The 14475-nt window shown below is 44.8% G+C and overlaps 1 protein-coding gene and 1 long non-coding RNA gene across 2 annotated transcripts; both read left to right on the top strand.

Annotated features, from left to right (window-relative positions):
- Positions 1–1448: 1448 nt before the first annotated feature.
- On the top strand, positions 1449–7211 carry LOC397846 (RING finger protein). Its single transcript, NM_001087985.1, is given in 9 exon segments — positions 1449–1552; positions 5447–5578; positions 5580–5588; positions 5591–5951; positions 5954–5962; positions 5964–6451; positions 6454–6535; positions 6538–6552; positions 6555–7211. Coding segments are annotated over 8 exon segments (1545 nt in total). The 5' UTR covers positions 1449–1552; positions 5447–5467; the 3' UTR covers positions 7025–7211.
- Positions 7212–10085: 2874 nt separating this feature from the next.
- On the top strand, positions 10086–12739 carry LOC121395208. The gene is made up of 3 exons (XR_005962334.1): positions 10086–11360; positions 11518–11833; positions 12386–12739. It is a non-coding gene; the product is annotated as an uncharacterized LOC121395208 (long non-coding RNA).
- The last annotated feature ends 1736 nt before the right edge of the window (positions 12740–14475 follow it).

Below are 14475 nucleotides of genomic sequence, written 5' to 3'. Positions count from 1 at the left end.
CCAAATTTTGTAAAAGAAACATGGTAATTAGGGGGTGTGGTCACAGAAAGGGGTGTGGTCAAAAATTGCTGCGCTATGTGCTGGAAAAATATTTTTGTCCCTCTTTTTACTTCCAAAATGTTGGGAGGTATGGAGTTGCCATCTGGCTGATAAAAATGATGGTTCATCCCAATGTTAAAGATAAATATATAGGAAGGTGGCAACCCTACCTGTGAGACGCGAACCTTCAAACCCCAATGATTTCTCTGAAAAGTCTCCATGAAAGAAAGGCATTTGTTTTGTTTCTTTCTCCTCCTCACTCCCCTGTAATTCCCAGTGAGCCCTACAATCCCTGGTAATGTCGTACCCCAAGGGCCCAACCTGCTACTTGTACTGCACCCGGGCCCCTCTGCCTCCCCTCCTAGGAGCAGGTCTATAGATCACACCAGCGGGGGAACAAATACTCTGTAAGGCTACACATTTATTGTTACTTTTTATTCCTCATCTTTCTATTCAGGCCTCTCCTATTCATATTCCAGTCTCTTATTCAAATCAGTGCATGGTTGCTAGGGGAATTTGTACCATAGCAACCAAATGGCTGAACCGGCAAAGCTGCTGAATAAAAAGCTAAATAAGTCAAAAGCCACAAATAATAAAAAATGAAAACCAATTACAAATTGTCTCAGAATGTCCCTCTGTACATGATACTGACAGTTAATTGAATGAGTTGTATTTATAGTGTTTGTATAGGGCTCACACGTTACACTAAATAACTTCATGGAACTGACCCAATGGAAACAGATACAAAGCGGCCTCTGAAAATAACTTTATTTCATCTCTGCACTAACAGGAATCAGCAGCTTTTACTGTTTTTATTTTCTTCTTTTTAAAGTAATTCATTAAATTACCAATCAATAAAAAAACTAAGTGTTGAGGGCTGGTGCCTCTTTTCTCTAAAGGCAACTGTGTGTTCATTTGTATTTAATGTTCCCATGAGCCCGTGTGAGAGCTGTAGTTATACTATACAGTTGTGCTATACACTAGCTCTATACAGTGTGTCTATTCAGTGTTTCTATACAGTAGTGTTTCTATACAGTGGTGTCTCTATACATTGCTGCTGCGCAATAACCGCCCTACACAAATCTCCACACAGCTCATTGTGTACTCCACTTCCCAGCATGCCCCGGGACTCATTTTCAAATCGCGCAGGAAGGAGGAAGGGCGCATCCCAGATGCCTGGTCACATGACAGGAAACAGACGCTGCTCAATAGATTCACCCACCGAGCAAGAAGGAGCGGCGCTCCTCCTCTCACCTCACGGGCTGCTGATAACGTCTGTGACTCAACCATTCCCGGGCAATAGACTCAGTACAACGCGGATTCCTGGAGCCAGAAAGACTGAGGGGGAGAGAATTGAAATTCCCGCGCTCAGATACATGAGAGACATGAACTCTGATACCTGCACTAATTACTGACTGGAGCCGCATTACTCTGATCCTGCCGCCGCTCTAATCAGATCCTGCCGCGCTGTCCCTGCTCCCGCCATCCTCCGCGCCTCTTCACTGTCTCACTCGTGAGTATTGATCTCTCTCTCTGTGTAATGCACAGTCTACTCTACCCACTGCTTCTTATATCAGGGGTCTGTGACCATATAAAGGTACAAGGCTGCAGGCTGAGTTATACAGGGAACTCTGAGTATCACTCATGTATTATAAGAGATAATGTACCCCCTACTGTAAATGATAAGGATATTAGAAGTCACTGAGGGGTTGTTCTGTGACCATATAAAGACACAAGGCTGCAGGCTGAGTTATACAGGGAACTCTGAGTATCACTCATGTATTATAAGGGATAATGTACCCCCTACTGTAAATGATAAGGATATTAGAAGTCACTGAGGGGTTGTTCTGTGACCATATAAAGGCACAAGGCTACAGGCTGAGTTATACAGGGAACTCTGAGTATCACTCATGTATTATAAGAGATAATGTACCCCCTACTGTAAATGATAAGGATATTAGAAGTCACTGAGGGGTTGTTCTGTGACCATATAAAGGCACAAGGCTGCAGGCTGAGTTATACAGGGAACTCTGAGTATCACTCATGTATTATAAGGGATAATGTACCCCCTACTGTAAATGATAAGGATATTAGAAGTCACTGAGGGGTTGTTCTGTGACCATATAAAGGCACAAGGCTGCAGGCTGAGTTATACAGGGAACTCTGAGTATCACTCATGTATTATAAGGGATAATGTACCCCCTACTGTAAATGATAAGGATATTAGAAGTCACTGAGGGGTTGTCCTGTGACCATATAAAGACACAAGGCTGCAGGCTGAGTTATACAGGGAACTCTGAGTATCACTCATGTATTATAAGGGATAATGTACCCCCTACTGTAAATGATAAGGATATTAGAAGTCACTGAGGGGTTGTTCTGTGACCATATAAAGGCACAAGGCTGCAGGCTGAGTTATACAGGGAACTCTGAGTATCACTCATGTATTATAAGGGATAATGTACCCCCTACTGTAAATGATAAGGATATTAGAAGTCACTGAGGGGTTGTTCTGTGACCATATAAAGGCACAAGGCTGCAGGCTGAGTTATACAGGGAACTCTGAGTATCACTCATGTATTATAAGGGATAATGTACCCCCTACTGTAAATGATAAGGATATTAGAAGTCACTGAGGGGTTGTCCTGTGACCATATAAAGACACAAGGCTGCAGGCTGAGTTATACAGGGAACTCTGAGTATCACTCATGTATTATAAGGGATAATGTACCCCCTACTGTAAATGATAAGGATATTAGAAGTCACTGAGGGGTTGTTCTGTGACCATATAAAGGCACAAGGCTGCAGGCTGAGTTATACAGGGAACTCTGAGTATCACTCATGTATTATAAGGGATAATGTACCCCCTACTGTAAATGATAAGGATATTAGAAGTCACTGAGGGGTTGTCCTGTGACCATATAAAGACACAAGGCTGCAGGCTGAGTTATACAGGGAACTCTGAGTATCACTCATGTATTATAAGGGATAATGTACCCCCTACTGTAAATGATAAGGATATTAGAAGTCACTGAGGGGTTGTTCTGTGACCATATAAAGGCACAAGGCTGCAGGCTGAGTTATACAGGGAACTCTGGGTATTCTCAATACTGTATGAAACTATTGGCCGGTATGGTTGAACCCCACCATCACAAAGCTGATATGATGCAAATGTTCTGACGCTATTTCAGGAGTCCGAGACAAAGTTCCTGATATAAAGAGTTTGTTCTTTTATGCCAAAGTCCTTGGGAAAACCGCCAACTCCAACAGCTGACTCAGGCAATAGTATTTCAATAAAGTCTTGTCATTGGCAAATAATCAGCCATTGTAACTGGTCAGCACTTTCCTGCTCTTATTCATTTGTACATGAGGAGCCTGCTGCCCCCTTGTTTTATTCTTAAGGATAATCCCTGGGTAACAATACCTGTGTTTACCATGTAACTATGGACTGTTTACCCGGCACTTTACATACAAGGAAACCGGACTCCCCTTATCTCACAATCCTTTTCCAGAATTTACTGAATTCACTTCAATGCTTAAACGAATATCAAAGCAGAAATATATATTGTAAATCAAGATTAAGTCAATGATAGAAAACCACTATGTTATGGCCTAGGAAAACTACAACCCCTAATGAGAATGGGTTGACGGGTTTGTGGGTCGCAGGTCTTATCAATAGCGAGTTTTACTCCTTTTTTTCCTGACCACGCCTACTTCTAATGATGTCACTTCCTGTTTTTTTGATGGCCAGCTGGTAACAGATTGCAGATAAGGCACTTTCAGGGTGGGTCTGGGTCAGGTCCAGGGTTTCATAAAATTGATTCCGTGTGGTACCTTGGGTTCCAAGACAGGGAAACTTCTGGAGCAGAGGAAGCGCCTACTCACCCAATCTTACCTGCACCCAACCTTAAAGCTGGCCATACATCGGAAGATCAGTTTGTATGACACGGTCACAAAAGAGTGGATTTCTCCCCGATAAGCCCATCTTTTGAGGTGAGCGATAGGACCCAACGATCCGATCACAACAACCAGAATAGGGGCAGGTGGATCAGTTTGTTGATGTGGTCCTTGTTCCAATTGGATTTTAAAACCTCCCCTATCGACTTCTGCCCGACTTTCAGACAGTTATCTATTGGGGAAGCCCGTCACAAGGCCAGCATACACTTTTATTCATTTAAAAATCTATTCTATGCCCTTTAAACAATAACCCTGCCTTGAGTTTTTTTTATTTTAAATGCTTTTTGCAAAAATACCATAATAAAAGTCCTCTTCCTGCTGTGCCAAAAAGGTGATAAGGAGACATGAAATGGAAATCTCATCCTCAAACCTCTACAGAGGATTTTGAACTGGCAGCATTGGTTCCTCAGCCATCATTTATTTGCAAGCAGCCCCCAATAGAGCCATAAATCAACACTGTTTGTGCTCTCATTTCTTTGACTCGCTTCATCACTGCTCACTGCACTTACAACTGTTAACACGCACTCTGTTCTGAAACTGAAATAGTAGAATGTAAAAAGAAACTCTGAGATTGCATGGGGCTGGAAATCTTCCATAGAGCTCTGGGAATTGACTTCCAATTTAAGAAGCTATTGGGGAGCGCATGTAATATCTGGCACTGTTCAGGTCGCCCTATCGTCTTTTTGGAACAGCAGGAAGAGAACATTTATTATGGTAATTTTACATTATACACTATAATTAAAAAAGTGTGTATCTGCTAGTGTGTGGGGACCTTTACAAGTCTGACCTAAGGGTAAACCAACACATTGTTGATCCCTCTGAGATCATCTTGGGCCTAATATTGGGGCACTGCCGGTAGCTTCTGGCAGTGGGAAGAGGAGAATTTATAGAGGGCCAGTCGGTTCGGCTCTCATCTAGTGGGTTTGGGTTTGGCATGGGTCTGCCCAACTGGTCCGCAGAGGACTCTACCACAGGTTTACCCTTAGGTTAGGGTTGATATTTGGGCAACCATTGCAAGTTTGGGTTGGGTGCAGGTCAAACTGGGGAAGTATACTCTTCCTCTGCTCCTGAAGTTCCCATCTTGGAACCCAAAGTGTGCACAGAAGTAGTATACAGAGCACAAAGATGTAGGTACCAGTTGGGTGCGGGTCCTGCAGTGGCAACATATTCAAGGTTGGGGTCGGTGCAGGTTGAGTTTTCCCTGACCTACACACCACTAATTCAGGGGTATAGTTTACCCACATTTTACATTTCTTTTCATGGGACATAAAAATAATTGGTGCAAAGTTTGGGGAAAATGTAAAATCAGGGAAATGCATTATATTCTGCTAGAACTGCAATAAGTGTGAAAAGGGAAAACTTCAGTTTCACTGTAGAGACTAGAATCCGGAACTGAGAGGGGCAACACTGGAATTCAACTGAAAAAGTTTTCATTTTGCTTCCTTTTCAGTTGCTGTTCCTGCTCTCCGCGATGGCGGCTGCTGATCTACGGGACGAGCTGAGCTGCTCCATCTGTCTGAGCATTTATACTGATCCAGTGATGCTGCCATGTGGCCATAACTACTGCCGGGGCTGCATTGGGAAAACATGGGACACCCAGAAGGGATCTGGGGCTTATTCCTGCCCTGAATGCAGACAGGAGTTTAAAGAGCGCCCTGCCCTGCAGAGAAACCGAACCCTGGGCAACATAGCAGAGCGATTCTGTCCAACTGAGATAGAGCAGAAGGCGGCTGGGATCTTCTGCACCTACTGTGTCCTCTCTTCTGTACCTGCTGCTAAGTCCTGTCTCCTGTGTGAGGCTTCTCTGTGTGAGACCCACCTGAAGGTGCACAGCAAGTCAGCAGAACATGTACTGACCCAACCCATCGCTTCCTTTATTGGGAGAAAATGTTCTGTACATCACAAAGTTCTGGAGTATTACTGCTGCGAGGATGGTGCCTGTATCTGTGTGTCCTGCTGTCTGGCCGGAAAACACAGGGGCCACAAGGTGGAGCTGCTGAGTGAGGCCTCTGAGAAGAAGAAAGAGAAACTGAGGGAAGTTCTGGAGAAACTGAGGCCAGAGAGAGTGGAGACTGTGAAAGCAGCCCAGAAGCTAGAGGAGCGCAGGAGAGAAGTGGCAGAAAAAGCAGCCGGTGAGACAGAGAGAGTCACTGCCCTGTTTAGAGACATCAGGGAACAGCTGGAAACCCTAGAGAATAGACTCCTGGGTGACCTCTCCAGCCAGAAAGAAAAGATCACACTCACACTCACTGATCTGATGGAGCAGCTGGAAATAAAGAAGAACATATTGTCCAGGAAGATCCGTCACATTGAGGAGCTGTGCAACATGGCAGATCCATTCACCATCCCACACGAATGGGAATTAGATGAGGTCAGCGAGAGAGATGATATAAAGGTCCCTACTGTAGTGTATCTGAATGTGGATCGCATCTCAGAGACATTACTCGCAGGCTTAACGGGGATTGTGAATGGGTTAAAGGGAAAGGTCTACGGGCTGGAGGCTACAGACCTGTTACTGGATTTAAACACGGCTGGGAACCATGTATGTTTATCACGGGACCGGAAATCGGCTTCCTTCACACTAACAGACCAACATTACCCACCAACCTCTGAGAGATTTATGTATTATGCTCAGGTTTTAAGCACCAGGAGTTTCTCCTCGGGGCGACACTACTGGGAAGTGGAGGGCAGTAAGTTAGGGGGCTGGGCAGTAGGGGTGGCCTATACCAGTATAGAGAGGGGGTCGGGGGAGTCTGGAATGGGGAATGACAAGTCCTGGTGTCTGTACAAAAGGGATACTAATAATATCTATACAGTGAGACATGATCGTAGAGACACAGATTTGCCCTATGCCCCTTCCTGCTGGAGAATCAGGATCTCGCTGAACTATGAGACCGGACGTCTGTCCTTTTATGAGCTGAGTGAGCCAATCAGACACTTACACACCTTCACTGTCCCCTTCAGTGAGTCCCTTAATGCCGCATTTAGGGTATGGGGAAATGGAGCCGTGGTGAAAATCATTAGTTAGGGCCCTGCCCACTTGTAGGGTTACCAGGTAAAGTTCAGTATATACTGGAACATCAGAGGAGTCATCTAAAGATACAAAACCCATGAGGAGGTAGAAACACGGAGGGACCTCCGTCCTCTTGGTATGTTTTATTTTCCTCAATCTATGATTGTTTTATGCAACAAATAAATTCATGTGTGAGACTGCCTAATACCTGTGTTATTGTATTACTTACTGTTTATTCAGGGTCTAGGGCAGTATCCCCCCAGCTATCAGCTGGTTCATTCCTAAGCACTAGTTTGTTCTGAAACTCTTCCGATTTTCTGTAACCTAAAATTGGATCAAAAATGAAAAAAGAATCCTCATGACTGCGAAACGGTACATTTATTAATACAGTTCTGGGACCTGGTATCCAGAATGCTTGGGACCTGGGGGTTTCCAGATAACAGATCTTTTTGTAATCTGGATCTTCATACTAGAAAATCATATTAAATAAAGCCAATAGGCTGGTTTTGCCTCCAATAAGGATTAATTATATCATAGTTGGGATCAAGTACAAGCGACTGTTTTATTATTACACAGAAAAAGGAAATCAGGTTTAAAAATTATTAAAATGAAGTCTATGGGAGACAGCCTTCCTGTAATTCAGAGCTTTCTGGATAACGGATTTTTCTGTAATTTGGATCTTCATACCTTAAGTTTACTAGAAAATCATATAAACATGAAATAAACCCAATAGGCTGGTTTTGCTTCCAATAAGGATTAATTATATCTGAGTTGGGATCAAGTACAAGCGACTGTTTTATTATTACACAGAAAAAGGAAATCATTTTTTTTTTTAAAAAAATGGGATTATTTGAATAAAATGGAGTTTGTAGGAGAAAACCCACTTGTAATTCGGAGCTTTCTGGAGAATGGATTTCTGGATAATGGGCCCCATACCTGTAAATCAATATTTTATTTTCATTAGCATAATTGGTGCACATGGATGGCATATAACATTTATAGATGAGATGATAATTGTAGAATTAATATTGTAGAAGCAGTAAAAATTCACAAAGAAATGACAATGGGGTGAGTCGTGGGAAAGATTTAGTACTCGAATGGATTACATAACAATTAATGAATACAAGGAGAGATCTCTGACTATTCTGAACTGGATGAGACTACTCTGCAGAGCAATGAACAGAGTCCACTGTACATTTTGGATGGTTGGGCAGACATGGCAGAGAGGTCCACAGCCCTTTTATATTTGTGGCAATGGGGGTGTTTCAGAGACCATTCCCTATTCCACAAGTAGGGGTGCCACCTGGCCGGTGAAAATGATGGCTGATCCCAATGTTATCAATAGGTAAAAAAATATAAATATATAGGAAGGCCGGTATTTTTTTTCCAGAAAAGGTGGCAACCCTATCCACAAGTGATAAGTCTAATAAGGCCACTACTGATGGTACCTGGGGCATTCCTTTTCTACTACTCAATCCCCACCCACCCTAGGGCCCACCATCGGGTCAGCCCAGTATCTGCCCCACCTCAGTGTGGACATATCTGTGACCAGTGACGTAACTAGAGGGGGCGGGCCCTGGTGCGGGACGTGCAGCCAGGCCCCGCCCACTCCGTACGGCCAGAAACTGTCGCATTAGAACAGTGGCGCGAGCTGCCGGGGGGGGCCTTAGGGGGTGCGGGCCCTGGCCCAATTGCACCCCCTGCTCCCCCGGTAGTTACGCCACTGTCTGTGACAGATCAGCTTGTTTGCCAATGTCGGATCTCCCTGTGTATGGCCAGCTGAATTCTGTCCCCAAAATATTTAGCATTTAAGTAGAGACTGAGGGGATTAGTTATTAGGCTTACTTAGCTGCAACCTACCCTCAACCCCCGCTATAACAACATACCAGTGCCCATCTTGTCAGCAATAGGCAGCCGGCAATTTTAGATTTTCCCAGCCGCTGAATAGTCCGTTTACGGTTGGTATTTTGTGCAGTTTGTTAATTTTTCTGATTGGTCAAAGTGCACTGATTTTTTTTTTTAAAAATACCAAGTTATTGTTTCTTGTCAACCACTTCAGGTTCAGCGCTATAGAGGGACCAGACCCACGACCACTGGGAGGAGCTATAGTGGGTCATTACCCAATAAGCCATTTCTTCTTTTTAAGGATTAGTCTGTATAACGATTTTGCTGTGAGGCCTAGTAACTTCGTGCATGTGCCCGAATTTCACGAAGTTTCCGTTTTTTTTCCCCCCGGAAACTTTGTGCGCAGTAGATCCAACCAGCAAATGTCTCCTATTGTGCATGCGCCACCAAATACAGGGAGATCGATCGGACAAACATGGCGCCCGTGAACTCGGCAAGAGAGGACCTGCATGGAGGGGTGACTAACAAGTTAGGGGCATTTGCCTTGGGGGGAGGTAGGGGGGGGAGGGGTTTTGCGCTGAAAGGGTTTCTTTCTCCTTTAAAATGTTGTACAAAAGACAAAATATGAAAAGTGTCTGTTTTAAAGACAAATTCACAAAAGTGGAGATAGAGGTTTGTGAATTTGGTGGGAAATCTGACATTTTTATCTCCACTTTTATTTTGTCTCAATTTCACCACTTTTGTGAGTTCCCTCCAATGAGTAGGAGAACCTTCCATAGAAAAGGGTCAAGTGAGAGATTTAGAAAAAGAAAGAAGAGAAAGACCCATTGACGTGTGCAGCTTCCCGCCATACACCTAGAGGCCATTTACTAAGGGTCGAATATCGAGGGTGAATTTCCCCCATCGATATTCGACCATCGAATTAAATTCCTTCGAATATCGAAGTCGAAAGATTTACCGCAATTACTTTGATCGAACGATCGAAGGAAAAAGCGTTCGATTATTAAATCCTTCGAATTGAAAGATTCGAAGGATTTTAATCCATCGATCGAACGATTTTCCTTCGATCGAAAAAAAGCTTAGAAAGCTTATGGGGAAGGTCCCTATAGACTAACATTGGTGCTCGGTAAGTGGCGAAGTAGGTAGTCAAAGTTTGTTTTTTTTTTAAAAGAGACAGTACTTCGACTATCGAATAGTTGAACGATTTTTAGTTCGATTCGTAGCCGAAGGTCGAACTAGCCTATCCGATGGTCGAAGTACCCAAAAAAAACTTCGAAATTCTAATTTTTTTTTAGTTTGAATCCTTTACTCGAGCTTAGTAAATGTGCCCCCTCGGGTTGCCGGCCGGCCGGTATATTACAGGCTTTGCCGCTAAAAATGATGCTTGATGCCAATGTTATTAGTAGGAAAAAATGGCAAAACTATAGGAAGGCCGGTATTTCTTTGCAGAAAAGGTGTCAACCCGCTATAAACCCACGGATCTCTCTGACCACTGGATTCAAACGGAACTCTTATTAGCAGCTTGTTTAATGATATATATGTACAGCGTGAATACAATTAAATGAATAGACTGGTTGGGGTGAAAAAGAGGAATAATATAATATATAAAACTCTACAATCAAATCACTGGCTGTTGAATGAGTCGTTATTAAATGTGCCCAATGACGGATGAGGAATTAGTGAAGGATTCGCTCAGTGTGACTGACAATTCAGTCGCCATTACATCTCCTACACCAGAGCCCTCACTAGTCCGCAGGTAGCCCCCGGCAACAAGAACTATTACTGCCCCATTTTGGTGTGAGCTGAAGTTAAACATAGGAGTCCCTGATGTATCAAAGCTTAGTCAGGTAATGTCAGTCAGACGCCATTTTATTGGCCTGAGAATTGGAGGGAATTCGTTTTATACTTTCCCTCAAATGCTCCTCATATATCAGGACTGACACACGGGTGGGGATGGGCGTAACTAGGAGACGAGAACTATATATTTATATATTTGTTTGGTTTCACTTGAAGCAACAGGTTTCAGTAACGTTGTATATGAGTCGGTGCCACCATTTTATTGGTGGGATGGTCGCTACGTCACTAAGATGCGATTTCGGCGCGCATAAAAGGCAGACGATAACGGCCCTGTTGCAGGATGTAGAATTGTTTCATGCTCACGTGGTTGAGGGAAAAGGCGGAGCGCGCTATATATCTACCAATTATCTCTAGGGCAACCAATAAAATGGCGGCGCGCCTTCTATATCGTCACAAGTCTGAAGTAAAAGCGGTCATTTCATTGGGCCAGAGTGCTTGGGTTACGCTCAGCTCAGCCAATTATATTGTCAGCCACCCAGTCCTTCCCCTAGAGGCGGAGCTTAAGGCTAGAACGGCGATTGTGCTGAGATGTGAGGGACTCACTGAGGAACAGACTGGGAATTGTCCCCTGCTGCTCCCTGTAACTCCCTTCTACTGTGTCCCTGACATTCCCATCCCCTGTACTCACATCTCCAGCCTCATCTACTGGGTAAGTCATTTTCCCTCCTCCTCCTCCTCCTCCTCCTGTACTGTCTGTGGGACTGGGGCTTAAAGGACCAGTAACACCATTTTTCAAAATTTGAACAAACGAAAGTATATACATAACTTACCTACAATATGCTGATCTTTCCTGCTGTTCGGGTAAGAGGATGGAGAAATCGCAAACCGGCACTGTCCCACGGCGTCCAAGGGGTCTCCGCCATCTTCTTCCTTGTTCTTCTTCATCTGCTGTACGTGCGCGCTGCTGTGGCTCTCTTCCGGGACCGACTTCCGGTTTCGTGACGTCACTTAGCAACCAAGGAATCTTCAGATGGCGTCGGTAGTGCGGCTTCATTTCCCAGCTGCATCTCCAAGGGAACGGACGTCTTTTGGCTGCTCTCTCTTCACTGCTGACAGGAACACGCTGCTGAATCTTCACGCAGGACAGGATCTCTGCTTCACTTTTGGGTCATCTGATCTGAGGTCTGTTATTTTGGTTCCACAGAAAGGGGGGGGCGTCTGGTCTGGGGTCTGGATTTATTATTGGTACATATAGCAGGGGGGATACCTGGTCTGGGGTCTGGATTTATTATTGGTACATATAGCAGGGGGGCCACCTGGTCTGGGGTCTGGATTTATTATTGGTACATATAGCAGGGGGGATACCTGGTCTGGGGTCTGGATTTATTATTGGTATATATATAGCAGGGGGGCCACCTGGTCTGGGGTCTGGATTTATTATTGGTACATATAGCAGGGGGGATACCTGGTCTGGGGTCTGGATTTATTATTGGTATATATATAGCAGGGGGGCCACCTGGTCTGGGGTCTGGATTTATTATTGGTACATATAGCAGGGGGGATACCTGGTCTGGGGTCTGGATTTATTATTGGTACATATAGCAGGGGGGCCACCTGGTCTGGGGTCTGGATTTATTATTGGTACATATAGCAGGGGGTAACTGATAACTGTTCTTCACACAATTTGTGGTATATATATCAATGCAATTTTCTAAATAAGTTTCTGCATTGCAGCTCACTGGGATTTGATCGCTTCTTCTGGAACACTTCACTCGGATCACGTTACTTGGATGTTTGTAATGTGTTCCAGTGAACTTTATGAAACCTGTCTTGTAACGATCTAAGTACCCCCTGTTGTAAAAAAAAACTGTATGATAAAATGTAGACCCCTGACCCTGTATATGCCAGCTGTATGCACTAATAAAATTAGCAGACCCTGTAGCCCAAAGCACTTTGCAGACTCTAACAGCTGACCCCCCCATAACGCTCTGTGCACTTATAGTAACAGCTGACCCCCCCACAACGCTCTGTGCACTTATAGTAACAGCTGACCCCCCCACAACGCTCTGTGCACTTATAGTAACAGCTGACCCCCCCTACAACGCTCTGTGTACTTATAGTAACAGCTGACCCCCCCTACAACGCTCTGTGCACTTATAGTAACAGCTGACCCCCCCATAACGCTCTGTGCACTTATAGTAACAGCTGACCCCCCCTACAACGCTCTGTGTACTTATAGTAACAGCTGACCCCCCCTACAACGCTCTGTGCACTTATAGTAACAGCTGACCCCCCCACAACGCTCTGTGCACTTATAGTAACAGCTGACCCCCCATAACGCTCTGTGCACTTATAGTAACAGCTGACCCCCCCACAACGCTCTGTGCACTTATAGTAACAGCTGACCCCCCCATAACGCTCTGTGCACTTATAGTAACAGCTGACCCCCCCCACAACGCTCTGTGCACTTATAGTAACAGCTGACCCCCCACAACGCTCTGTGCACTTATAGTAACAGCTGACCCCCCCTACAACGCTCTGTGCACTTATAGTAACAGCTGACCCCCCCCCACAACGCTCTGTGCACTTATAGTAACAGCTGACCCCCCCACAACGCTCTGTGTACTTATAGTAACAGCTGACACCCCCCTTACAACGTCTGTGTACTTATAGTACAGCTGACCCCCCTAACAACGTCTGTGCACTTATATAGTAACAGCTGACCCCCCATAAAGCTCTGTGCACTTATAGTAACAGCTGACCCCCCATAACGCTCTGTGCACTTATAGTAACAGCTGACCCCCACAAACGCTCTGTGCACTTATAGTAACAGCTGACCCCCATAACGCTCTGTGCACTTATAGTAACAGCTGACCCCCCACAACGCTCTGTGCACTTATAGTAACAGCTGACCCCCCATAACGCTCTGTGTACTTATAGTAACAGCTGACCCCCCCACAACGCTCTGTGCACTTATAGTAACAGCTGACCCCCCTACAACGCTCTGTGCACTTATAGTAACAGCTGACCCCCCACAACTCTCTGTGCACTTATAGTAACAGCTGACCCCCTACAACGCTCTGTGCACTTATAGTAAAGCTGACCCCCCACAACGCTCTGTGCACTTATAGTAACAGCTGACCCCCCAACGCTTTGTGCACTTATAGTAACAGCTGACCCCCACAACGCTCTGTGTACTTATAGTAACAGCTGACCCCCCTACAACGCTCTGTGCACTTATAGTAACAGCTGACCCCCCACAACGCTCTGTGCACTTATAGTAACAGTGACCCCCCACAACGCTCTGTGCACTTATAGTAACAGCTGACCCCCTACAACGCTCTGTGTACTTATAGTAACAGCTGACCCCCCTACAACGCTCTGTGCACTTTATAGTAACAGCTGACCCCCCACAACGCTCTGTGCACTTATAGTAACAGCTGACCCCCCATAACGCTCTGTGCACTTATAGTAACAGCTGACCCCCCCATAACGCTCTGTGCACTTATAGTAACAGCTGACCCCCCTACAACGCTCTGTGCACTTATAGTAACAGCTGACCCCCCCCCAACCTCTGCCGCTAATGGTAAATGAACAGTACTTGTAAATTGTAATTGTTGCTGAGCGATGTTTGTAATGTGTTCCAGTGAACTTTATGAAACCTCTGTATTGTAACGATCTAAGTACCCCCTGTTGTAAAATATAGACCCCTATGTTCCCAACTGCATTTTAGGAAACTTCTGTTACAAATACTTGTCTGTATCTATGTCCACTGTGTCATGTTGTTTGATTAAAAGAAGAACAAAGAACTAATGTTTGTACGT

Source organism: Xenopus laevis, chromosome 6S (assembly GCF_017654675.1).
Source record: "Xenopus laevis strain J_2021 chromosome 6S, Xenopus_laevis_v10.1, whole genome shotgun sequence".
In the NCBI taxonomy this organism is placed as follows: Eukaryota; Metazoa; Chordata; class Amphibia; order Anura; family Pipidae; genus Xenopus; species Xenopus laevis.
Note: the sequence above shows the minus strand (reverse complement) of the source record. Positions and strands in the feature narration are given on the sequence as shown.